Source organism: Balaenoptera ricei, chromosome 11, assembly GCF_028023285.1.
Source record: "Balaenoptera ricei isolate mBalRic1 chromosome 11, mBalRic1.hap2, whole genome shotgun sequence".
In the NCBI taxonomy this organism is placed as follows: domain Eukaryota; kingdom Metazoa; phylum Chordata; class Mammalia; order Artiodactyla; family Balaenopteridae; genus Balaenoptera; species Balaenoptera ricei.
This window is the reverse complement of record NC_082649.1, coordinates 88,984,022-89,011,356: the sequence shown is the minus strand read 5'-3', so window position 1 is coordinate 89,011,356 and position 27,335 is coordinate 88,984,022. Positions and strand designations below refer to the sequence as shown.

Genomic DNA, 27,335 nt, shown 5'->3' with positions numbered 1-27,335 from the left:
CTGACTACAGCCACTAGAAATTCCTGTTGACACCTCTTCCTATGTCAGAGCTACACTCACACACAAACACGATGTCAATGCCCCACGGGGCCCCACCTATCACCAGAACGGATTGGTGGCTATCCCCGCTTCTGTGTCGCACTATTTCCTGATTCTGAGTCTGGGGCAGGAGCACAGATTAACCAAACTTAAATCATATATTTGATCCTGAACTTCCTGGAGAGGCTAAGAAATCAACCAGCTGGCATTTTCAGCTTTTATACTGGGAGATGACAAAAATAAATGAAACTTTCAAATATTAAATACCAACAACGGAGACACTAAATACCACCAGTGTACTTAAGCAGCTTTAAAAAAATTTCTACTTAAATGTAACAGAACTTGTCCGCAATGCCAGTTTCCAGAGGGATAATGATGGCAATTAGCATTTTGTTTTGTTTTGTTTTGACCCTGAGGTATGTGGCCCTGAGCATCTCCGGAAGTTATCACAAGACACTCTGGATATTCCCACAATGCTTCAGTGTTGAAACTGACAGCCTTCAGAAGGATGGTATAACCTGCCCCTCCACACCAGCATCTCATGTGGCTGAGCGGAAACCAACTGCTGCTGATCTATAGCTTCAGGGCTAACACAGTGCCCAACCCAGGGAGATGTTCCAAGGAATCTTTGTGGAATGAGAGAATAAATAGGTTATCTGATTCAGCCTCACAATTACACTCTGCAATAAGCAGAGCAAGCATCGTTTGTCCCTTTTGTATATCTATTATAGATTTCTGCTTGATACAGATGAAGAAATTGAGACTGAGAAAAGTTCTGTGACTTATGGAAGAGCCAATATTTAACATCTAAACTTGCACCATAATCCCAGCATGGAAAAGAAAGGGGTGACTCCATATGCCCTGCCGTGATGTGAACACCCTATTATAACCTCCTTTGCCAATGAAGCTTCACTGGTCTAACAAAGAACTGAGGAAATAAGCCATCAGAGGGACAAAGTCAGCAGGGCAACGTAAAACGTGGCTCAACTTCACAAGTATCTGCAATATTTCCCCATACTTTAGCTCCTAATTTATAATGTCCCAGGTACTATGGCTCATAACAAATTACCCCAAAACTTAGCAGAATAAAACAACCATTTATTATGCTCAGAGATTCCAAGGATCAGGAATTCAGACAAGGCACAGAAGGCACGGCTTGACTCTGCTCCCCAATGTCTGGGGCCTCAGCTAGAAGGCTTGGAGGCTGGGGGCTTGAATCATCTGAAGGCTCGTTCTCACGTGTCTGGTGGTGGAGGTCAGTTACCGACTGGGGACCTCAGCTCTTCTCTGTGTGGGCGAGTTTGGACTTCCTCACTGCATGGTGGCCAGGTTCCAGGGCCAGGCATCCCAAGAGAGAGCCAGGCACAAGCTGTATCCTTTCAGTGATCTAGCTTCAGGACATTTGGCATACTCTATTTTATATACACATACATATTATGTATGTAGACGTATTAGCCCTTGCCTTATAACAAATTACTCCAAAAGCTAGTAGCTTAAAACCACAAACATTCATTAACTCACATCATTTTTTAGGGTCAGGAATCTGTGAGTTGGGTTGTTCCAGCTCAGGACCTCTCATGAGGGTGAGTCATGTGAAGGCTGGATGGGGCTAGAGGTCCTGTCTCCAAGCCCAAGCACACGAGTGTCGGCAAGAGGCCTTCATTCCTTAACACATGGGCCTCTGCAAGGGCTGCTCTGACATAAAAGCTGACCTCCAAGAGAGAAAGAGTGCAACCAAGATGGAAGGTGCAGTGCCTTATTAAACCTAATCTTAAAAGTGACATAGCATCACTTCTTCCCTATGCTACTGGTCACACAGGCCAGGCCTGGGACAGCGCAGGAGGGAAATATACAAAGGTGTGAATAACAGGAGGCGGGACCACTGGAGGCCCTTTGGAAAACACAATCTGTTACACATCTATAGTTACACATACACATCTTCCTTCTCTTGTCTTTTTTAAGTCCAAGCCTGTATTGTGTTCTGTTCTATCCTCATGCCCCAACTTCTAGCATGCAGTAGGTACTCAATAAATACCTGTCCAATGGATATTGTACATGACCTGACTAGTGGTGACCCATAGCCACTTCTCCTCCATTCCTTCATGTAGGATACCTCTCAGCCCCCTTGGAGTTGGGTGGGCCTTGTGACCAACTGCTTCTGGACAGTTAAATAGGAGCAGAAATGTCACCGTCAAGTTGAGGGAGTGAAAAGCACAGTGGGGATCCGATAGTCCCAATCTTTCCTTTAGTGGCATCTCAAGAACTGCAGAGGCCAAATGTTCTAGCAGGTGCAGCTACGTGCATGAATGGTCTCTGTCAACTGTGGTCCCAGGCTGAGGGGGCCGTGCGGACAGGCACCCTGCTGGGCCTGCAGGAGACATGCAGCAGGCGTGTGGGAAGTCTCTGAGCTTTCTGGAAGCTGTCACTGCAGCCTGAGCTAGCCTATCAAGATTACAGATAAGCATCTCTTGTATCACTTCTGCTGCTCCCAAGCTACAGAGGGGGAAACCGAAGCCCAAAAAGCCCACAAGACTTGCCCGAGATCACACAGCAAGAGTGGAGCTAAATTTTGAATTCAAGACTTCCGTCTACTAGTTTGGGAGGTAGTATGGTATAGTGGTTAAGTTCATGGAGGTCTGAGTCAGTAACCTTGAACTGACACCTGATGAGCTAATCACTAAGACTCTCTGAGCCTCAATGATCTCAGTTAGTAAAATAGGGACATGGTTATTACCATCTTCAAAGGATTCTTGTGAGGATTAAGTAAGAGTAAATCGTAAGTCATAAGCCCTTGATAAAGGCTATTTTATTTTTAAAATTATTATTACTACTATTATTGTTATTATTATTAACTATAATTCCCCTTATACCACAGCTTCAGAGAAGCTACCTATGTGTGTTTCAATGTTTTTCTTTGCCCCTTTCACGGACTCAGACCTTTCTCAAGCCATTTTCCAATCAATTTCAAAGCCCCAAGACTGTTCTTCTCTTGGTGAGGATGTAGAGGTGATTTTTTTTCTTCATTTTTTTTTTCTTTTTTTTCTTTTTTTCTTTCTAATAAGCTTTCTGTTATTAGTCTTTCTCTGCCCAACATGCTGCTTTGGCCTTTCTCATCAGCATGGCTACCCCAGCGGCAGGATGTAGCCTGGTGACACAAGTCGGTAGATACAAAACAAAAGAGCTTCTCTCTCTGCCAGCGCACAAGAACTCACCGCAAGAGAAGCCTCTCCAGGAAAACAAAGCTCGGTCTGCAGTCACACACGTACCAAGCCTAGGGAGAAGAGGCATTTCCAAAGCTCTCCTGCACTGGGAGGAAACTGTTACTTATTCCTCAGTACAGGAAGAGTCAAATAAATGATGACCCAGCCACATGATAAAAGACTGTGTAGTCAGCAAAAAGGGATGAGGTGAGAATCTAGGAGTCCTCACCTGGAACGATGTTGATGTATGGCTTTAAGTGAGGAAAAGCAAGTTCCAGAATAATACATAGAGAGTAATCTGGATTTTGTAAAAGAAATATGTTTTGATAAATAAATATAATAAATAAGTATATTATATATTTATACATACAATAAAAGAATACATGCATGTGCATGTGTTATACATGTATGTGTCTATACTTATACAAATATACATGTATACACACAAACATACACAATCACACAGATATGTAAACACACACACACCTGCATATGAAAAAAAATATGGGAGAATCACTCAAAAGTGTTTGACTCTGACAGTTTCTTGTGTGGGAAAGAACAGTAGCAAGGACTTCTACCTTTTTAATTTATAACATCTATACTGTTGGAATTTATTTTGATGAGCGTATATTATTTGTCATTCAAAAAACATGCATACATAGATAAAAAATAGCTATGTGACTCCCACTAAGAACAATGTCAATAACACCAGGAGGGATGGAGCCCTAGGTCAAGTGCTTTAAGTGCATCATCTCATTTAATCCTCACCATGTCTCTCTAAGGGGGGGTGCAATTATCCCTATATAATAGATGAGAACAGTAAGGCTCGGAGTCAAGGGTTCATGGGCGCACAGCTGAGTATGCAGCAAAATAATTAGGAAACAGGATAGGCATTTCCCGCAATGCAGTCTGTCTGCACTCAGTAAACACCGTGCCACAGTTTCTGCACATTCACCTGTTTGTCAAACTCGGGCTTCAGAGAGTCTTCGGTGAAGATGTGAAATTTCATCTTCCTGTGGCTGAAGAGCACGGCCGATTTGAGCATGACCAGTGTCTCCTCCAGCCGATTGCCACAGGCCACCACGGCCAGGTGGATCCAGAGCTCGGGGGGCAGCACAGCTTGGAAACTCCTGAGTTCTCCAGGCCTCCTAGAAAGAAGAAAAACAGGTGAAAGCTGTTATTAAACTCTTAAAAGAAAAAAAAAACAGCTAGTGAAGGGTTGGAACATTTCAAAACATGAACAGGCACAATCTGTTATATTTTATAAAATGATAAGCATTTTGACAATTCTTCCTGCTTAGAGAAAAATACCGTTTATTCCCATATTTATCCTGGCAATAGCAGGATGAGTCACTGTTTGGACTGCTATAGGTGTCTGAGGCTTTTTCCGCCAGCATTCAGCTGTCTAGTGCCTGCTGGCTGCCTACTGGCCCATGTTTGGAAATGGTATTGCTAAACTCTGACAGCTGACACAGGGCTGTGGAGCTCCCACTCACATGGGCCATGGAAATTAGATTTGAACGCAACTTGAACAAGAGGAAGGTGGGCGGTGGCTTTCCCATGTGAAACGAGCAACATGATACTCCCATGATCTGGATGGTTTCAGCTTGCAGTGGAATGCATGACCACCGGACCAAAGGAAAATCATGCACACCCGGGAAGTGAGCAAAGAAAACAACGCATGGGCCTCCATTCCATCTTGGGAGAGTCTTAAAGAAACAGGTGTTAATCCTAACTGTCTCTCTCAAGACTGCGGAGCTGGTAGGTATGAAATTCAGCTTCCAGTGTGAAATGCATATTAACGAGAAGAAGGGAGGAGAGGGGGCAGGTTAAGCTGAAAATTACCAAGGTATCAAATATCCAGTCAACAGCTGAGAGGGGAATAGGGTCCAAGAACTCCAGAATCATCATCCAGCTATTTCCTCGTAATAAAAGATTTGTTCCAGACAAGGAGACACAGCCAAGCCTCAGACACACCACTGAGAAACATTTGCAGGCAAGCTGGAAGAAGTTGGCCTGGAAAAGGTGCCCTGAGACAAATGAAACTAATTTACTTGCACAAAAGATCTGGAGACCAGGGGAACTTGGACGTGGAATGCTACCTTCCTTCCAAAAACTTTGAGTTCAATCAGCGTGCTGCTGCATTTTTCACTGCTCGGTCGAATAAAGGCAGCCTTGCTCCAGATTTCTTTCACCAAGAGGAAAGTTGAAGATGTGGGTGGAGCACTTTCGATAGCTTTCCAGTTTGATTACTTAAGAGCACGCTGAATAGAAGCACAGCCTCCTGGCTTAGTTAAGCCCAGATTCGGGGAGTTACTGAGATTCCAGTTATTTTGGGGATCGGAGGAAAAGACAAGTAGAGATGTCCTACGTATCTCCGGAAATTGTCCACGTCTCTTCATGCCCCTGCTGCTACCTGATGAGATCACCATCTTCCCTCACCTGATCGCTGTGACAGCCCCCTAGATGGTCCACCTGTCTCCAATCTGATCCTTAACCCCCATCCTATGATTTCTTCTTGTGGGTGCCAGAGTGACGTTCTTCTAAAAATGCACATAGGATCGTGTTATTCCCTTGATAAAAATCATGTAAAGCTCCTGACTGCCTTCAAGGTCAAGTCCAAACTGCTGACTGTGGCTCCTACTTGTATCTCTTGTAACTGCCTCTAGCAACCCCCGCCTGCATGGGCAGCCATTCATAATCACAGTCACACTTACATTGCAACTCTCCAGCTCACTCCTAGTCATGAGACCATGCTGGGTTGCCTTCGGGCCTTGGCACATACACTGTCTCTCAGAAATGCTCTTCTCTGCTCTCTTTGCCTTGCTAACTGCAGCCCATTTATTAGTCCACAAATCTATACTGAGTGCCTACTACGTGCCAGACACCGTTCTTGGTGCCAGGAAGACAGTAGTGAACAAACCAGACCAAGATGCCTGCCCTTGCATAAGTTACATTCTACAGGTGGTAGGCAAAAGACAAAGAAAGAATAATGGTCATAGCAAACAATAACTAAGTAACTTATATAGAAAGCTATCCAGTGGTATAAGTGCTAGGAGGAAATAGATAATGGAGCCAGGAGGGATACAGGAGTGGCTGATGGGCTGGAATACATTATATAGTGCAAAGTTAGGGAAGTCCTCACTGAGAAAGTGAGATCCGATGACAACCTGACGGTGGGGAGGGCAGGAGGGCGTCACGTGCTTTTCTGGGTGAGGAGGATTCCAGGCAGAGGGGACAGTCAGAGCAAAGACACTAAATCAGGAGCATGCCTGGTGAATTCAAGGACCCTTGCCTTCAGGACTCAGATGTCTTCTCTCCCTCAGCTTCATGGATGGGTTTTCATACCTGCTATTAAAGCCAACTCCCAACTAATTTATGTAAAGGGATGGGAAGGATGTGTCACAGATAATGCTAAAATCACAGTCAATTAAAAAAAAAAGACAGTCAAAATACCAGCCAAAATATGCTACAAAAGAGATTTAATGCAAACTCCCTTGCTTAAAATTATGTTCAATATCTAAAAACACAGGTATCCAAAGGTACTAAAATAATAAATACAATAGCTTAGATATCTTAAATACGAACCATTACCCCACCCCCAAATAGAACAACTCCGCCTTGTTTAGCTTTACACCTTGAGCTTCTACATAAATTAAAAGTTTTAACCTCAGTAATCAGGGAAATACTAATTCAAACAATAAAGAGATTCCACGTTATTTTCGCACTGGCAAAACATAAAAAATAAAAGTTGGACCATACACGTCTCAGAGTGGATATGGAGGTGGGGGACAGCTCAGATGCCGCTAGCGGCAGTGTAAGTTGACCCAAACACTTTGGAAAGCCTTTTGGCAACATCTATCAGGAGTGAAGATATATATATATATGCCCTCACTCTTCTGGTTCTACCCCTACATATGTGACCTGAAGAAACTCTTGCACGTTTGCACAGGACCCACACAAGAACGCTCACAGCAGCCCTGTGTATAATAGTGAAAAGCTGGAAAAAACTTTTCTGTTTACACACAGGAGAATCATGAATATATCTGACAAGTTTAAGTGGACTACTACACAGCAGTGAAAATGAACAACTCAGAAAGTCACTTGTCAACATAAGGATAAAGAGAAAAAAGAGCAATTTGTAGCAGGATACTGAGAATGAGACCATTTCGATGAAGCTTGAAAACCAGCAAAATAGCACTGCATGTTGTTCACAGACATATGGAGTAAAAGTCATCATGCATGAGGATGAGAAACATCAAAGGCAAGGCAGTGGTTATTTCCAGGGACTTAAGTTTTTATTTCTTAAGATGAGTGCAGGGTTCACAGAAATTCATGATGTAATTGTCTGTTTTATTCATACGCCCAAACTATTTGACATATACTTTTTTTTTCTTTTTGATTAAAAAAAGCTTGCACCTCCCTGCAGCACAGCAGGCCACTTCTTTTCTTTGCAGGCTTCAGTGATATGGGACTGCAAGGTACACAGAGCAGGGGGCTGGGGCCTGCAATCTTTTTTGGTGTCTGGTGACAAGTACTAAAAAAGACAAATAAAAGCCTCTCCTGGTGGCAGTTCAAGTATCAGCGGCTGGGGTTTAACGAGACCTTTGCTGCCCCTACTGTGTTACCTCTCACGTTACATTAAAAATCCTGGGCTTCAGGTAATAAGCGTCTGTGCTGTGTGGTCACACGGAATAATCAAGTTTAAGGGTGCTGAAACGGTGTGCCTTTCACCAGATCTTACCAACAGCACACTCAGCCCCTCTCAAATGTCACCTGAAGGCTCTGCAAGGATCAAGGGAAGTCCAGTCTACGAACCTAGGACTTCTTAACCCCTTGAGTCACCAGGTGTTGGTGGCAAATGGGAGATGGGGAACTGCACTTCCCCTGCTCTGACTGGTGGTTAATTATGTTCATATTTACACTTTATAAAAGAAGACTGGAGTGGATGTTTGCTGTCCAGGATTTTTAAAGACCTGTTGCTGAGGCTGGAGCTGATGGCAGGCACCTTGGCCACCACACTGGTGGAGCCTGGAAGGCAGTGAGCGGAGTAGAAAGCAGAGCTATAAGATGGTGGGTCAGATCTCGGGTGGCATTACTGGAGCACCTGAATCCAGGTGCACTGACCCTAACCCTGGAAGTTCATTGATCAAGTCCATAAATTCTCCTCTACTTAAGTCAGTTTGAAACAAACTTACAACTTAGCAATCAAAAGTGTCTTAACGTAGGTCTTAAAAATAGGTTTCCAATCACCTTGGACTCACTCCGCCTCTCGCATCTTCTCACCAGAGTCATCCTTGAAATGCTCCATGAATCCACTCCCTCTCCGCAGCTCACTGCTAGGACCTTGATCAAATCTCCATCACTCTACCAGTTTCATAGGTGGAGGAGACACCAGATACCATCTCGCACAGCGGATTCCCGACCTGGCTGCATATCATCATCACGGGAGGTGCTTGTTAGTATTGAAACCCCAGCTCACAGAGATTCCGATTCCGTGGGTCTGGGGTGAGGCTCCAGAGTTTGCATATTAACACACTTGGACCACAACCACCTGCAGTTCACCTCCAGCCAGGAACTCATCGTCTGAGCTGACCTCTCACCTCTCCTCTGTCTCCCGAACTCTTCCCCGAGCCCTCAGGAATGCCCATTCTATCCTCTGCCTTTTCTCACGGTCTCCTCTTCACCTCTTGCCTTAATGAAAACATGCTGCCTTGTGAGGACGCCCCCTCCCCAGCAGACCCCTCGAGTGGCAGCTGTTCTTCCTGCCCTGTCCTAGGAGCCTCAGGGCAGTAGGCGGGGCTGGTTTTCTCCTTGCTCCTCACTGCGGCGCCCAGACACGGACCACGTCTCCATGGCGAAGTCCGTGGATGCAACTATTCCACCCTCCTCGTTGCTGTCATCTCTCAGCTGCCGGTTTACTTACTCCTCGTCATTCACTGAGGAGTTGAGCTTCTTGCCCACACTGTTTCTCCTCACCCCAGTTCCTCAACATCCTTCGGGACTTCATCTGCTCTTTAGCAGATGGTTCCCGATCCTTCAGTTTTGTGAGCTGAACACCCTGCCCCTTTTCCTTCTCACTTCCTGAAGCACCTAGTGCTGGGCTCACATCGTCGACCTTCACACAAACTGTTCCACCTGGAATGTTCTTCCATAGCTCTTTGCGAAGCCGCCTCCTTCTCTTTTGGACAGTAGAATGGCCTCCCCTCACACCTCATTGAAGGAGCACCGTCCCTTTTATTTTCTATCACGGTCTTTGTTTATTTCATTCCAAAAATGAACCTCAGCTGGTGATTATATATTCTTTCATTGTAATTTATAGCAAGTACACAATATTATTTACAGTCAATATAAGGCAGTGTATCAATAAATAAAAAATATCTTTAGAAAAAAGACTGGAATAAAACACACAATGCACATTTTCAATTTAAAAAATGTAAAACATGTGGTGAAATAGTAAAGTTGGTACATGAAAAAACTTCTTGCCCCATAAAAAATGGGTTTTTTTGCATGTTACGTTCTGGTCTTTATTCCATTGAATACATATTTTTACAGCTGCAGTAATGCTGTACATATAATTTTATATCCTACTTTTTTCATCTGATTCTTTTATTTTTCTTGTTACTTTTTAAGTCTTCATGACCATCATTTTATTCCATCCAGCTAAAACACCATGGCTTATCATCATTTCCTTTGTGTTGTTGTTTCCAATTGTTCTCAGTTATATATATTAAAAAATCTTCCACTAAGCATGGGTGGGCCAATAGATTTTTTTCTTTCTTTGCATTATTTCCTTACACTACATTCCCTGGAATGGATTTACTGCGTTAATAGCTATTATCCTAGCAAGAATGTAGTAATTTTGACAGTTTCTCAGATTTACCCAAGAGTTCTTGGAAAACACCAGACCATGAGAAGGAAAACAAAGAAACGTAACAAACATTAGCCCAGCCACCTCTGAGCTCCTTGTATGAGGTAACCGTGTAGCTGACTGCTGAAACAAGATGAAACACACTTGCCTATGGCATCAGTGCCTCCAAATTCCTTGTGTTCTGAAGGGGTGATGCTTAGGTTGCAGTTATCATTTAGACACTGCATCAAATAACACTGAGTCTCACAGTGAGAAGTTATTCCATTTTCAGTTCTTTTTCAACAAGGGCAATAAGAAAGTCTCAGTTGGTGCTAATATGTCTTGAACACCTTTCTTTTTCTCAATATTTATTTATTTTTGGCTGTGCTGGCTCTTAGTTGCAGCACGCGGGATCTTTAGTTGTGGTGTGCAGACTCTTAGCTGCGGCATGTGGACTTCTTAGTTGTAGCATGCAGACTTCCTAGTTGCAGCATTCATGCGGTATCTAGTTCCCCGACCAGGGATCAAACCCAGGCCCCCTGCATTGGGAGCACGGAGTCTTAACCACTGGACCACCAGGGAAGTCCCCTGAACACCTTTCAAATGTTGCCTAATCCTCCCTTTCAACTGAAAAGACAGCAGACTTTAGATACAGAAACTTCAGCAGGAGTATCAAGTTAGAAATGAACAACATTGTTTGGTTTTCTTAGTGTTTGATTTGACAGTTACCTTCTGTTTATGTTTTTGCTGACAATTCATGGTGATGTTATAAAATTTCCTTTAAAAACAAATATACTTAGGATGTGGAGAAATTAGCACCCTCAAACATTGCTGGTGGGATTGCAAAATGGTGCAGCCACTTCAGAAAGCAGTTCTACAGTTCCTCAAAATTTTAAATATAGAATTACCATATGACCCAGCAATCCTATTTCTCGGTATCTACCCAAGAGAAATGATAGCATTATGTTCTCACAAAAACGTGTACATTTATAAATGTTCATAGAAGCATGACTCACAATAGCCAAAAAGTCCAACCCAAATGTCCATCAACTGATGAATGGATAAACAAAATGTGGTATATCCATACAATGGAATATTATTTGGCAATAAAAAGGAATGAAGTACTGATGCATGTGACAACATGTATGAACCTTTAAAACCGTGAACTGTGAACCTCGTGAAAATATAAAAGACCGCATGTTTTGTGACTCCATATGTATGAAAAGTCCAGGATAGAAAAATCCATAGAGACATAAGGCAGGTTAGTGGTTACCAGGGACTCACAGAAGGGACAAATGGGGAGTGACTGGTTTTATGGGTACAGGGTTTCTTTTTTGGGTGATGAGACTGTTCTGAAATCGGATAGCAGGGGTGGTTGCACAACTCTGTGAGTAAACTAAAAACCTCTGCAGTGTACACCTTTTAAGGGTATTTGAATTATATTGCAATAAAGCTGTTTATTAAATACATAAAGGCACACATTTATAACAAGGATAGATTTAAACTTTTTCCTTTTAAAGTTAGCATATGGTAGTGTAGTCATGTTAAAAGAATCATGATACTGGGCTTCCCTGGTGGCGCAGTGGTTGAGAATCTGCCTGCCAATGCAGCGGACACGGGTTCGAGCCCTGGTCTGGGAAGATCCCACATGCCGTGGAGCAACTGGGCCTGTGAGCCACAATTACTGAGCCTGTGCGTCTGGAGCCTGTGCTCCGCAACAAGAGAGGCCGCGACAGTGAGAGGCCCGCACACTGCGATGAAGAGTGGCCCCCACTTGCAGCAACTAGAGAAAGCCCTCGCACAGAAACGAAGACCCAACACAGCCAAAAATAAATAAATAAATAAATTTATTAAAAAAAAAAAAATCATGATACTGACGTGGGAACAACTGAGGCTTGGCAAACGCCGCCCCCGTTGTCCTGGCTTAAGCCAGCCCTGTGATCCAATGAGAAATGATGCTCATAATGACACAGAAGGCTTACAGCAGAAGCAGCCTCACCACCTCCGCGCTGCCCGAGAGGAAGCGTCTCCTTAATTGCTTAAAAAGTCTCAAGCGTGTGACTTAATTAAACTTCAATTTCTGGAGTGTATAAATAATGAAATACGGCATTTGTGTGTATGCTATTTACTTTGGAGCCTATTACTGCAAAACACACTGAATTATTAAAGCGAGTAATTGCTTCTACTCAGACCCTCTTTTCTGCCGTCTGCTGCTACCTCTGTTTCCAGGGCTTCTCCTTCACTGACAGGCTAAGTTAACTCAGGTCAACCTGATGCTATGATACGGGCCGGCAGTGTGAGCTGGATGGAAAAGAATCACAGTTCTTTCAAACACAGCCTGAAACAGTTGGTGACTATTTTTAACAGGGAAGGAAACACAGAAATATGAGGGTGGGGAGGGAAGCAGACAAATTTTAAGAGGTTGAATATGCTCACCCTAGGAGAAGACTTGACTAGCAGAATGCCACTCCCCTCTCCCCTAGTGGAATCTCTTACAAGACGAAGCCATGGCTATCTGAATGTGGAAGTTTGCAAATGAGGTCAGAGTGGCAGCTGAAGACGTGGAAATACCTTGATTCAGCCCCTAGCAGGAGCGTCTGGTGATGGGTGGTTATATCTGCCTTAAGTGTTGGCAGCCAGAGGCACTAGTGAAGCTCCTCACAAACCACAGGTCTGGGAACACGGGAGACCCTTGACAAAAAATGTCCGCACTGAAGCTGTAAGTAGAGCCTTCACTTAGCAACCCAGACGTGACGCTCAGGACTGTGCTAACAGTTAAATCACTTTTAACGACCCATGGTTTGGAGTTAAATCAACTATCTTTAATCTTCCAAGACAGACAGAAAAGCCTGAAGTCCCAGCATTACATGAACAGTGTTGACACAGTGCCAAAAATATCTGCCATGAGGGGGGAGGCTTGATAAAATCATTTGATAAGTGCATCCAATTACTAATAGTTTGTATTTAGTTTGGATCATGATATTTGAAACATGGCTGTGTTCCTAAACAAAGTCTAGGTCTAATGCACAGGAGGTGTTCAATGTCCAAAGTTGGTGACTTTGTGCGTCTCTAGGTGTATGTGTCTGCTTTTAGCCATCATTGTACACATACACATGCTTTATGATTAGGAAGTAGCAGAGCAAGGATTCAAACTCAGGGAGCTGGACTTAAGAAGCCCTGCTTTTAGTTATGACTCTGTATTTGGGGTCACACACAAGTGAGTCAGAAAAGGAGCCCCTCCAGGCAGATGAAGCCTTTATCTCTACTCAGAGCTCCTGACTCAGTGATCCGAAGGTGGGCTGGATTTCAGTCCTCACCCACAGCCCCGCCAGGTGTGACTCGCACGGCACACCTGCACCATCTCTACCTCCATAATCCATCCTCTCGCCCTTAGCTGAGGTCACGCACAATTGGGTTTATAATTCTTCTCCTTCCAAAACTCTAGGATGCTGCCTGGACTGATTCTCATTTCATTCTTATCACCCCCCCCCCCACCGTGTTCGTTCCTGACACACGGGGGATTCTATTTCTCCATCTCCCTCTTCTTTTCAAATTAAGACGTTATTGAGATTTTAAAAATATGAACCAGCAGCGCTGGTTTGAAATAAATTTCTGGTGACATACGAGGGAGAAGAATGAGGATAACATATTCTGCGAATGGGTACCTCTATCTCATTTCCTGAAAAAGAGCATAAGGGACTTACCAATTTAAACGAAGGAAAAGTGGTCTCCCCAGCTAATTTCCATCCTCTTATGGCTCAGGCCAATAGGGATTTTAAATTTTTATGATAATTAATATACTTTAAATTGTTTTATAAATATATAAGTAATGCATATATTTATCACAGAAAAAGTGTAAAATACAGACAAGCAAAGGCGGGCGAGGGGTAACCAAACCAACTTCATAACCTCTGTTAACGTTTTGGTATACTATCTCCCAGAGTTATAACCACTATATGTGGGTGTGAGTATATAAATATGTAAATATATAAAAACCTTTAAAGAATGGGATTTTTATAATCTGTTTTTTTCCCCTTACAAATACGAACAATTTTCAAATTTAAAAAAAGAAAAGAGATTTTATCAAAGGGATCTTCTTCAAAGGGATTCTGGAAAGCCATCAAATATTTCAAATTTCAAGATTTGTTCCCAAGTACAGTATGGTCGTAAGCAATATGGATCTAGATGCACACAGACCTAGCTTCAAATTCTAGGTCTGCCACTTGGCTGTCCCATCTTGGGCAAACACTTTACTTCTCACCCTCAGTTTCCCCATCTGTAAAAAGGGCTTGTTGATTCTAATGGCTCTTTGCTTTTGGTTTTGGTGTTTCTTACTAGCGTCCATTTCCAGGTGTTTCTGGTAAGAGCACCTCAGTTTTCTTCGGGGGAAACCACGGTTCTCAGTTCATGAGGTTTGGAGGGACTGAAGCATCCTCCCCCAGGTGCGGCCATCGGGGCTGGTGTGCATGTGATCCAAGCCAGGGCGGTTAGAGGCAGCCCTGGGACTCTTGCTGGATGGAGTCTTTCCCTTCAAGGTTACTAAAGGAGGAGGACTGAAGCCCAGACCCGTTGGAACTATCACATGGAAAAATCTGATCTGAGAGTGTGGCCCACACAGAAGGAAGCAGAGTTAAAAGATGGAGGCAAGATGGTCACACATCCTGGACACACCCATGACTGAAGCTTTATCTCCTTTGCACATCACAGTTTTATGAGCTAGTAAATCCCCTTTTATGATTAAGTGATATCAGCAGATGAGCTGGGATTCCATCACTCCAAATGAAAACGAATTTGACCTATCCAGTAATAGTACCCACCCCTTAGGCTGTTACGAAGATTAAATGAAATAATGTGGTGAAGTGCTTCATACGGTACCTGACATGTTTTAAGTCATTATTAAATATTAGTTGTTATCATCATTATTATTAAATATTAACTTAGATGCATCAGAAGCCTTCATTTTTCTCCAAATATTTTATGTCCATGCCCAAAATGGGCGAGGCAGAGCAGCAAAAAGTTTATTTTAAGTGTCAATACTCTAAATTATTGCAAACGAGATTTGAAGTGTTTGTACATTTTTAAAAGTTCTCAGACATTAACACCGACGTCCATTAACCCATTCCTCCTGAGGGATGAAATTTGATACTTGAACACTAAGGCTTGTTACTTTGGAACCAGTGGTCAGACAACCCGGCTCCTTTTAATTCCCACAAAACTGGGATGAGGAAAAAGCAGAGCAAGGGTTCAAGCCCAAGCAGAGACACAGGCCCCTGAAGAGCAGTGTCTGTGAACAAAATTCTGCATTTTGGTGCCTGAAGACACCTCCTAATTCCCGAAAACCCTTCACTTACCCTCTGCTTTTCTAAGCTCGGAAACAGTAGTTCTCTGCCCTTGAGTAGAAATCAAAGTTACAGACAGCCTGACTTGTCTCCAGAATAATCGCCCAACTCAACCAGAGGCAGCGAAAAGGGTCCTGTCCCATCTATTCCCCGAGCTTTTACTAAGGACCAGGACACTGGGGTTAGGGTAGCATTCATTATATGCGGAAGCTGTCTTCATTTCCTCAAGACACAACCCAGGGAAAAGCCTGCCTAAATCCACATCTTAGCTCTGGCTAACATTTGCTGAGACCTTCTCGTGTTGCAGGTACTGTGCCAGCTTTTGACTCACATCATTTCACTTCCCCGTTGAACTTAGGAGAAAGCCTAGATTGGCTGAGGAGCACTGACTCATTCAAAGCCACACAGCCAGTCAGCTGGATCTAGTTAGGATTCAGTTGCTAAATAATAAAGCAACCACGGACACTAACAGGGCTCAGAACAGCACGTCACTTGCTGAGTGACCACCACGAGCTAGCCCTGTGCTTGCTGCTTTATGTGCGTTATTACAATTTTAGCTCTTTGGACCTCAGTTTCCTCTTGTGTGCCTCCTATTTATGGAAAGCTTGGACTCTAAATTGTACCATGATGAATTTTCACCAGAAGATGACAGTCTTCCGTGTTGCTAAAAGAGGCCGGGGGGAGGAGCATCCAAACATCACCCTCAAATACACCACAGTCGCTCTTGACTGCCAAAAAAAATCACGGACTCCCAATAAAGGCATCAAGTCAAGAAACTCCTCTTTCCAGGGGGCAGTTTTCGAAATTTCATCGTATGAGATAAATCAAGCGCTGGGGAAGATCTGGAGGGGAACATAAAATGAATTCCATCTTCAGCTGAAGCCTCTTATTTTCTTTTTCTTTTTTTAATATTTTAAATGGTGGCAAGATAGATATAACATAAAACTTTACCTCTTATTTTGCTACAGTAAATTATAACATGAAGAGAAGTATTTCCAAAGAAAACAAATCTGTTCTCAAATTTTCTTCCAAGGACTCTCACCTATGGAGTTTCTAGGGAGATGTGTCAATATGGCCACTATTTACGGAATTTTCTAAAGGTGCTAAAAGCAGGTGCTACATATCCACATCAGTCAGGACGTTATGGTGGTGAGTGACAGAAACTCAATTCATGGAAGCTAGGACAGGGACGGGACAGTGGCAAAGGGCAGAAGCTGGCCTTGGGAACAACGTCAGAACCCACCCCCACCCCTGTTGCTGGATGTTGCTTCTCACCCCTCCAGGTCATCTTGGGTCCATGAACTCTCCATGCAGACCAGCTTTCTCCACCTGGCAGAGACACAGCTGCCGATTCCTGAGTTTCCTATCATACAGCTGCAGCCACTAGAAACAGTCTTCCCTTATGCTGTCTCTGACCCCAATTTTTAAAATCCCTAAAAAAAGGCTCTAATTTGGCTTAGGAACCTATCCCAGAATCACCTGCCGCCTGGGACAAGGTCAGGTGCACAGAATGGCCACTCCAGGGTGTGATGGACCTTCATTTCCTGTGTGCCCCCTACAGCCATTCCCGTCTCTCTCCATCAACAGCACTGAGGTTATGATTTTTTTTTTTTTTCTGAGGTTATGATTTAAAGAACCATCTGGTTCTGTTAAGAGGATTCTGGATTCAAATAACAGAAACCTCAACTCCAGCGTGAAACAGAAGCGCCCTAGATAGGGCAGGCCTCTGGATCTGTGGCTCCCAGGACTCAGTACTGTCCTCAAGGACCCATAGTCTCCTTCTTTCTCTACTCTACTGCCCAGAGTGATGACTTCAGCCAAAGCTGGTTTTCTAAGGATCGCGGTGACAACTGGGATTATTTATTTCCTTGTTCATATCTAGAAGATAAAGTCTTTTGTCCAATAATGTAAAATAAGTCCTTCCCTTCTTATTCTGTTCCCTTCTTAATCAGGAGCTGATTGGGCCAGCTTGGGTCATGTAACACCTGTAGACCAGTAACTATTGCCAGAGAAATGAAAGTATGTCTTAGCCTTGGATATATAAAGTTTACACTACGACAGGGATGGGACTGTCATGGCAGGCTTAGACCATTGCCTGGAGGTACAGTTCACTGTCAAATTGGGGGTGGGGTGGGAGAATGGAGGTCAGGAGCCAAAGACAAGTCTATTACATCACCCTCCCCCCAGTGGTTTAGGTGGTCTTGGCTTCATCCCTAACTCAAGGGGTGGCCCTTGCTTGGTTTACTTCAATTAGCTAATCCCATCCCACCCCTCCTTCCCATTTCCTCATCCACACTGTAGGCATTTAAACCAACCAAAGCCAATGAGATGGGAGAAAACTTTTGCTGGCGCTTCTAGGGAATAAAAACACTCCCTCATCCAGAGAAGCAAGATGAGCCTGGAGCATCTTGTAGCGCCAGAGAGTAAGAAAGTGCTCAGAAAGGCAAAACTGAAAACAAAAAGCCGAAACACAGTGATGGGGGTCTACCAAAGGAGCAGAGCAGCCAACTGAAAGAGCTACTAATCACCCAGACTGAAACAATTTCAGCAACAAAATAAAGTCATACTGGATTGTAACTCAAAGTACAAAATCAATATCTACGAGTCCATCCTGATTTATGACTGAATAATAAAGGGGGGAGAAGAAACACAACATCCCCCACACAAAAGAATTTCAAATTATTTATATAGAGATACTCCACCCTCAAGGAGGGGGAACAAAACTCCACACTCCTTAGGTGGGAGCTGTGCACAGTGACTTCTTTCTAAAGAGTAGAGTGGAGTGAGGGGGAAAGAGTAAGTCTAGAGTGGAGAAAGCTGACAAACACTAGCTCAGCCAGTGACCAAGGTCAACGTTAAATCATGTCGATAGTATATGCACTTGATAGGACGTGATGAAAATGGCACTTTACCGCTACGGTTTTCCTCCAGATAACCCATAACCCCGGTTATCACCATGAGTAAAACATCAGACACATTCCAACAGCGGAGCACCTTATAAAATATCTGACCAGTGCTCTTCAAAACTCACAAGGTCATCAAAAACAAGGGAAGTGGGGCTTCCCTGGTGGCGCAGTGGTTGAGAATCTGCCTGCCAATGCAGGGGACACGGGTTCGAGCCCTGGTCTGGGAGGATCCCACGTGCCGCGGAGCAACTAGGCCCGTGAGCCACAACTACTGAGCCTGCGCGTCTGGAGCTTGTGCTCCACTACAAGAGAGGCCGCAATAGTGAGAGGCCTGCACACCGTGATGAAGAGTGGCCCCCGCACAACGCAAGTAGAAAAAGCCCTCGCACGGAAACGAAGACCCAATGCAGCCAAAAGTAAAATAATTAATTAATTAATTAAAAGAAAAAAAAAATTTAAAAAAAAAAAACAAGGGAAGTCTGAGAAACTATCACAGCCAAGAGGAGCTTAAAGAGACATGACAACTAAATGTACTGTGGTGTCATGGATAGAATCCTGGAACAGAAAAAGAGCACTAAGTAAAAACTAAGGCAATCTTGGGGCTTCCCTGGTGGCACAGTGGTTGAGAATCTGCCTGCTAATGCAGGGGACACGGGTTCGAGCCCTGGTCTGGGAAGATCCCACATGCCGCGGAGCAACTAGGCCCGTGTGCCACAACTACTGAGCCTGCGCGTCTGGAGCCTGTGCTCCGCAACAAGAGATGCCACGATAGTGAGAGGCCCACGCACCGCGATGAAGAGTGGCCCCCGCTTGCCGCAACTAGAGAAAGCCCTCGCACAGAAACGAAGACCCAACACAGCCCAAAAAATAAATAAATAAATAAATAATAATTAAAGGTGCTAATAATTTAAAAAAAAAACTAAGGAAATCTAAATACATTAAACATTAGTAATAATGTATCACTATTACTTGATAAATGGTAACAAATGTATTATACCAGTGTAAGATTTTGCTCAGAGAGGAAACTGGGTACAGGGTATATGGAAACTCTCTGTACTACATACTCCCCAACTTTTCCACAAATTTGTTCTAAAAAATAAAACCTCTTAAAAAGAAAAACATTCCCTCTCTTGGAAGGATGTTACTATTACAGATCCTTATATTTTCCTAAAGGGTGTAAGATTGTTTTGAATATTATTAGATAACATGTAACTTAATAATATAAGTAAAGTCTTAGTATCAATATAGTGCTGGCACAAGGGGGGGGGGGTTGCTGCATTTACTCATTCAGTAGTTCATTTGACAAATATTTATTGAGTACCTACTGTGAAATCATCTCTGTTCTAGGTGCCAGTGGTACATTGATTAATAAGACATGAAGTGTGCATGAAGGGGGGAGGAGCAAACAAAGTAGGATTTTCATACAACGATGAGTGCTATTTAAAAGAAATACGAAATAAGAGTAAGGAGGTAGAAGATGATGGGCAGGGTCCTCTTTCCTAGGGCAGCTGGGAAGATCCCGCTGAGGACAGAATCTGAAAGCAGACCTGAAAGAAATGAGGGAGCTAGCCACACAAGGTGTGAGCAAAGAACATTCCACCACAGGAAAAAGTAAACAGTGCTGAGGTAGGAATGAGTGCATTTGAAGGCCAGTGTGGCTGAAGCAGAGTGAGTGAAGTGGGGAAGGGTAGGAGATGAGGTCAGAGAGCTAAATGGGCTGAAATCAAACAAGGGTTCAAAGGCCACACTAAGAAATTGAATTTTACTCTGTATGGTGGAAAGTTAGGCCCTGGAACCAGCAAAGTGACCCGGTTACATATTTAAGATTATTCCAGCAGCTGTATGGACAATGGACTGTAGAGGGCGCTAGAGTGGAAACCCCAAGCCAGAGAGAAGCTACTGTAGTCGTCCATGTGTCAAACTATGGTGTTTAGCTCAGTGGTAGCATGGAAGTGGTAGATATAGTGGGATTGGGGTTATATTTGGGGATAAAACCAAGAGGGCTTACTAACTGAATACACGGAGAGGGTGAAAGAGGGGTCTCACGGACCAATCAACAAAAATGAATTTGACAAGAATCAGGACTCACAGTGACAAAATATCATAGATGGTCCCCAAGATCTAGAGATCTGTAATGTGTTCTGGGGCGACCAGCTAATTACAGGATGGCCACAGACTTGGCATTTTGCTGTATAACATCATCCCTCTTTAGTGAGACATTTATTCAGGCTTGAACCCTCTGAGAAGACCTGTCTCAGAGACCAAAGAGAACTGCAGGAAGTGCTGTCTCTTGATGAGCAAATACGCACGCTTCCTCTCGGGGCAGCTCCAGAGGCTGCCAAGTGTGTAATGTGTTTCTGTATTGTCTCCCCTCCCCCCTCCCCCAAATTCTGGGAGGGAAGCAACTCCATTCACCATTGCACACTGAGTACCTGCCCCAGGATACATGTGCAATAAACGTTTGCTGAATGACTGTGGAATAAAATGACAGAGGTAGGCTAAGTCTCCCTTAGAAGCCATATTTTAAGAGAAAACAGCAATAGCCAGGCTAACACAGAGACAAAGAATAAAGTTCAGGAGGGGGTTGAGGCTGACTAATCACTTGGAGCTCTAGGCTACAGCCAGTAAATGAGAAACAGTGATTTTGCAAGAGATGGCACAAAGGGCTAAGCAACAGTCATTGTTGGGATTTTGCAGCTGAACTTGTTGATCTCATCACAGGACCATCAAATGTCAGAGCTGGAAGAGATCTTAGAAAACTTGTAGATCGACCCACTCGTTTACAGATAAGCAAATTAGGGTGAAATGGCTCAGGACTAGCACCCAATCCTCCGGACTCCAGATGCCAAATTCTTTTTCCTATCACACAGATGGGCAGTTATACTGAACTTCCTCTTCCGTACGTAGGCTCGAAGAGTTTTCAGAAGCAAGCTGGAGAGACAGTCTTCTGAAATCCGAAGTCTATACTAACGTAAAATTCTCATTTTAGAATTCAGTTCCATGAAAAATAAATGACCCCTCTTGATAAACTTTTCCCCTTATCATTCAAAGAAAATAAGGTAGCCCATCACGGTTCCCTTTTTGACATGGCTGCCAGGAAGATTAGAGCTAAATTGAACACTTAATCCTCATAACAACAGCGGCCTCAGTGGTTAAGAATCTGCCTGCCAACGCAGGGGACATGGGTTCGAGCCCTGGGCCGGGAAGATCCCACATGCCACAGAGCAACTAAGCCTGTGCGCCACAACTACTGAGCCCGCGTGCCACAACTACTGAAGCCCACCCGCCTAGAGCCCATGCTCCGCAACAAGAGAAGCCACCGCAATAAGCCCGCACACCTCAAAAAAGAGCAGCCCCTGCTCGCCGCAAATAGAGAAAGCCCGCGTGCAGCAACGAAGACCCAACGCAGCAAAAATAAAAAATAAATAGAATTCAGAATTGGAAAAATTAGTAATTAAAAACAAAACAAAACAAAACAAAACACAGTGGCCTTAGTTTTTGACAAAAAGTACTTCTTTCCCACTCCTCTTTATGACTTTTCATGTTTCATAAGTATTTCAATGGCCTTATTGTATATGTCTCTGTTACTGTTAGTCGTCTCAAATTTGTTTTGGAAGTCAGCCAGGTCTAAATCACGAAAGAAAAACAAAATAGAAGGAAGATTTCATTTCTCTTGCGCACTGGAACGGCTACTTATAGTGTGGTGTACGTTTTCAGATCCCACCCTTGACCTAAAACTCAGACCTTACCTCCCGGCTTTATATTTATAGAAAGGAGAGCCCACCACAGGACAGACTGCATACAAATGACTAGTTATAAAATTGTAGGTCTGCCTGCTAACTAGGCAAGTCCCTGGAAACTTCTCCGAAATGAAAACAAGATGTGGAAGGAGAGTGCCATGCTTGCTGTGCTGACGTGGCAGGATTTCACTTACACCAGGACCCTGGGGGGGAGCAGTGCAGCCTGGCCTGAGGATGGTCAGCAGGCGGTGGGCTGCGTCCCACCTAACTCCACGCGTTCTGCCGACTACTCCCCAGGCTCTAGGTACGAGATCACGTACGTAGCCTTCGTCTCTTCTGGATTCTAGCCACGTAAAGAGATTAAAGCACTCATTTTCTGAAAACATGAGACTTTCTTTTCCCTCCCTAAAATGAAATTCCTCCTAAACCACAAAAATTTAACCCAGGCAGGATTAGGAAAGCAACAAAGGCGTCCATGCAGAGATCTTTCCTCTTGCTCCCTTACTGCTCTGTCGCTATTTCTGTCCAGGTAGCAAAAGAAACATTAATAAGTCCCTGAAAATGTCAACTTCGCCAGAGGACGCTAGACTTTCATGTTTATGCATTCGAGCCTGAGACTTCCTGTGGCTTTTTTGTTTTTTCCTCTTTCCTGAGTTTGAAAATTTTGTTCTTTATTCTTATGGTGTTGCCCATGATTTCCATGATAATCTAAGAGATAACGTTTAGAAGAAAAATGGCTTCAGGAGGTACTGTTGCTCATGGAAATAGTCCTTCCCGAAAACAACCATTTGGATTCTGCTCATGATCTCTTCCGAGTCAGAGCCAATTTGTTCAGACAGAGACAAGAAGATGCTGCCCCAATGTTCCCAACACCTTGAAGGATGAAGACAGTTCCAAAAATCTACGATGTTTCTTCAGAAAAATTTCAGGAAAATTATGAATGCAGGCAAGCCTAGTGTATGACATCTGCATTAGTACAAAAGGGCTCAACCTGTACCAAGACTGCTGGGATCTGTATCCTCATCATGGAACCTTGGACAAACTGCTAAACCTTGTGTAATATTTTCCTCATCTGTAAAATGGAGATAATATTAGTGCTTAATTGGTGCTTACTTCACAGAGCAGGGTCTCAAAGTTTGGTGTGCATCAGAAACAAGGGGAGGGCTTGTTAAAACACATACTACTGAACTCAACCTCTTGATTTTTGATTTCGTGGGCCTGGGTGGAGGAGGGGAGGGGTGAGACTCAGCATTTCCAACAAAGCCCCAGGTAACTCTGGTGCTGCTGGTTCATAGAGAACTCCAAGAGAACCACTATCATAGGGTTATGGTGCAGATGGCGTAGTTAATGAACATAACCTAAGTGTTAATAATGACTATTTTAATGTACTGTGGTTAACACTATGCCTCGTAAAAAGTTAGCTGTGATAAATGGTGTCCATTCTAATTATCTTCCAAGTTGTCCCATCAACTTACAAATCATAGCAACTTTGCAGTTAAACCGTAATAGAATCCATTACAAGAAACCTCAGTACATAGGAGGGAAAACCCTATTAACTTCCTAACAGAAATATCCTTATTTTAAAGAGTGAATACATTCATAAGAGATTGTAAATGGTTCTAAATAGACTTAAAAGCAATTCTATACATCACTGGGGTTTTTTCCCCTAAAACTTGTCCATACCCATCTGTACATCTCTTACCAGGCAGAAGAGAAACAAAAGCTGACACAGCTACTTACTGAGGTTTCCTGACTTTTCTCTCACTTACAGTAAAAACGCCAAACCAAATTTAGTCATTACGGTGAAAAAGAAGTCTTCCACTCGTTTCGAGTAATTAAGGAGCCCAGCAAATGTGGACGTTGCAACTGGCAGTTAGAAACATCAACAGTCTCCAAAGGGTAGAGGAAACAGAGGGCTACAAGACAAGGGGATTGTTAAAAAGCTCTCCACAACAAAGGAAATGAACGCAAATCCCTAACCTGCGGGCTTTCCAGCAACCCTAAGGCCAAAGATGAAAAGCTGTGGCGGGTTAAGCTCTGTGCAGATAAAGAGGATATCAGACAGAATGTCGAAGGCTAAGATGTTTTCCTTGCAGGGCTCTGACCACACATGAGTCTGAAAAAGAAGGAGGAACAGGGAAAGCCCCACGCTTCCAAGGAGAACACTTCTTAGTACACTCAGGTCGAGCGCCTCTTCTAAGCACAGGCGGAGATTCGCGGTTCAATGAGAGGCAGCCAGTACTTAGTAAACATCTAACTTTTCCAACTCAATCAGATCTAAGTTTTTGGTAGAAATTCTCCAGTGAAACATGAGAGTTAGATAAAGCATTCTTGCATCGTGATGGCTTTTGAGAAATTCGACAAAGGGCGCATGTTTGCAAGAATGCAAAAAAAAAAAAAACCCTTTGCCCTGACAGTTAAAAATGTACCATGCAGACCACTTTCCCTGACACTTCTCTTTCCAAAAGGTACGTGATGACCAGCACTGCGCTGTTACCAGGACTCCACGAAGACGGTTTTTCATTTCTAGCGGGGAAAGAAAGAAAAGTGGGCAGCCCGTGGGTGAACTTGGAGTTTGTCCCTCCAGCCCACAGCCTCCCTTGGACGGGACACGGGTGGAAGGAGGGAGACACGGGTCCGCGGATGGGATTCTGGGGCTGCCACGACTCACCTCGCCAACTTCTTCAGGCTCGCGGCGCCCCGACGGCTGCCTCGGGGGCGCGGACGCGGAGGCCGGCGCCGGCGAGCGCTCTGGCCGGCCCCCGGGAGGGCACCCGGGCCCGGAAGGCGCGCGGGGGCCGGCGCGGGGCGGCGCGGCGGGGCGGACGCGGGGCGAGCGAGCGGCGCAGGGGCTGCGGCGCGGCGGGCGCGCAGGGACAGCCCCGCGAGCAGGAGCGCGGCCAGCGCGAGCAGGAGCAGCGCCGCCGCCTTGTTGCGGAGCTTCATGGTGTGGCACGGCGGCGGCGGCGGCGGCGGCGGCGGCCCCTGGGCAGCGCGGCCCCTCTGCGCATCGCGGCGCGCCGGGCGGCGGCGGCGGCGGCGGGGCGAGGGCAGCGGCGCGCGACGGCCGCCTCCTCAGCCAGCCCGCCGGGGACTGGAGTCCGGGCGGCTGACGGGCGAGCGGGCGCGCGACGGAGGAAGAAGGGGAGGGAGGGGGAGGCGTGAGCCGGCCCGAGGAGGGGCAGCCCGCGCCTACCGTACTGTGTGGAGTAGCCGCCCGTCCGTCCGCGCACCCGCCAGCCGCCAGGCGCTCTGTCTTCAGGTAGGGCAGCCTAAAAACCTCTCACCTCCTCATTCAACCATTCATTCACTCATTCATTGATTCGTTCATTCATTCATTGTCTCCCACTCCGTTCCATTCCCTCGTTTACTTCCTCAATTCCGTCACTCATTCACTTACTCTCCCATTCCATCTTCTCTTCATCGGATTCTCTCATTATTCCATGCCTTTGCCCCATCATTTATTTTTACCCATCTATCCACGCACTCGTGCACCTATCCATACATCCAATCAGGCAGGAACATCTCTGTCCCGTTTTCCCAATGCAGGGCCTGGCACTTGGTGGGTACCTGTAGGATAACCACTCCAGATCCACGTTGTCTAAACAAGTTACAGAGTGAATTCTAGAGTCTGGGTTTGAAATCTGACTCTGCCGCTCATCATCTAGGCTAGGTGATCATGAGCAAGTGGCACAACTTTCTTGAGCCTTAATTTCCTTACGTGCAAACTGGGATTGTATTGCTGCCCTCCGCAGAGCCGTTGTGTGGACATTACATTAAACAAAGCATTCGAAGAAACTTGCACAGTGCCTGGCTCACAATTGGTGCCCAATACAAGCTCTGTGATAATTAGTACAATAAAACAGAGCTTGTCATATATACATAAATGCACATTTTTTCTTTCTGACATAGATTTGATATAGAGTAATATTCACAACCCAGTGTAGAAATGAATTCTTCTGAGACTTTAACAGCCCCAATCACCAGATCAAGTTTCCAGAGTTTCCCAACTCTTCTTCCAGGGCATCGCCAATCATAAATGGGAAGCATGAGGGCACCTCCTCTTATTATTCACCATGAACTGACAGCCAGCATTCTATTAACTCTCTTTTCTGCTTGGCCACAAGACAAGGAACAGCAGTTATGACAATGTCTCTGAGATTCTACAGGATTCCATGTTGCCTTATAAATCGTCTAAAATTCAGGTATATTCCGAATGGTTCTCATATTAGCAATACATTTTAATTCTTTGAGATCCCATTGTATTTAAAGTTGTAGGAATGAGAATATTTAAACACCTGGAACCTCTGGCCAAGTAGGCACCTAAGAAATGGCAGGATGCAGGCTCAAGGTGTGCACAGCAGATGTTGCAGGTGAACGAGCACAAAAAAATCCATCGATTTCCACTGAGGGTGAGGTATCGTCCCGCTAGGATGCATTTGGAATTGTGGGAAGGATGTTTTGGGTTGTCACAATAACTGGCAAGTTCTACTGGCACATACTAGACCTCCCACAATGCTCAGGACACTCCAGCAGCACAAAGAATTGTCCTGGGCCAACTGCCAACAAGGGGGCACTGTGGAGAAACACTGGGCTAGGCTAAAGCCTGGTGTTCAGGCCTTCCAAGTTTAGAAATGGCCACTATTATGTTAGTATGTGGCCCAGTGAAGCAAGAATTCCCAAACTCTGTCTTGCCACTTCCTCTGTTCCTCAAGGAGACACGTGCAATAAGAATAAAATAAGGCAAAGTAACACTTGGCTAACAGCTAAGGTTTTGGCCTCAAACACCAAAGTAGAACTTGGAACAACTAGGTTTGACCAAACAGAGGGCTCTGTTTTCTTTAACTTTGCTGAAACAAAGGAAAGGCCTGATTTATCTCCTTCCCCTGAGTCCAAATTCATGTTTTGGTTACCATTCTGATATCTAACATCATGGAAAAAAGATTCCAGATACCATATCTATGAGTCATCCCATTTGTCACTTGGATGTCAAATATACCAAATGCTTGTGTATTTGTCCCCCTACCCCAGAAATCTGTTTCTCCCCTTGTCTAGATACTCAGTTGCTCAAGCCAGAAATTAGGTGGGAACCATCCTTGGTTTCTCTGTTTCCTCTCACCTCCTGTATTAGTTATCTGTTGTTGCATAACAAACTACCCCAAGTGTGGTGGCTTAAGATAATACACATACAACCTCATGCTTTCTGTGGGTCAAGAATCCACAGTTTATCTGGGTCCTGTGCTTCACAGGCTCTCAAAAGG

General features: G+C 44.5%; 1 protein-coding gene across 2 annotated transcripts in view; it reads right to left on the bottom strand.

Moving 5' to 3' along the window:
• Nucleotides 1-25,051, bottom strand: part of GXYLT2 (glucoside xylosyltransferase 2) — an 80,730-nt gene extending 55,679 nt beyond the window's left edge. The window contains exons 1-2 of one of the 2 annotated variants that reach the window (XM_059940192.1): nucleotides 24,746-25,051; nucleotides 4,195-4,387 (exon numbers count right to left, since the gene is read on the bottom strand). In XM_059940192.1, the coding sequence (XP_059796175.1) occupies nucleotides 4,195-4,387; nucleotides 24,746-25,020 (468 nt within the window). In that variant the 5' untranslated portion in view covers nucleotides 25,021-25,051. Of the gene's footprint in view, nucleotides 1-4,194; nucleotides 4,388-24,503; nucleotides 24,525-24,745 lie in introns of those variants that run through there. The other variant, XM_059940193.1, reaches the window with a different exon arrangement.
• Nucleotides 25,052-27,335: the final 2,284 nt, after the last annotated feature.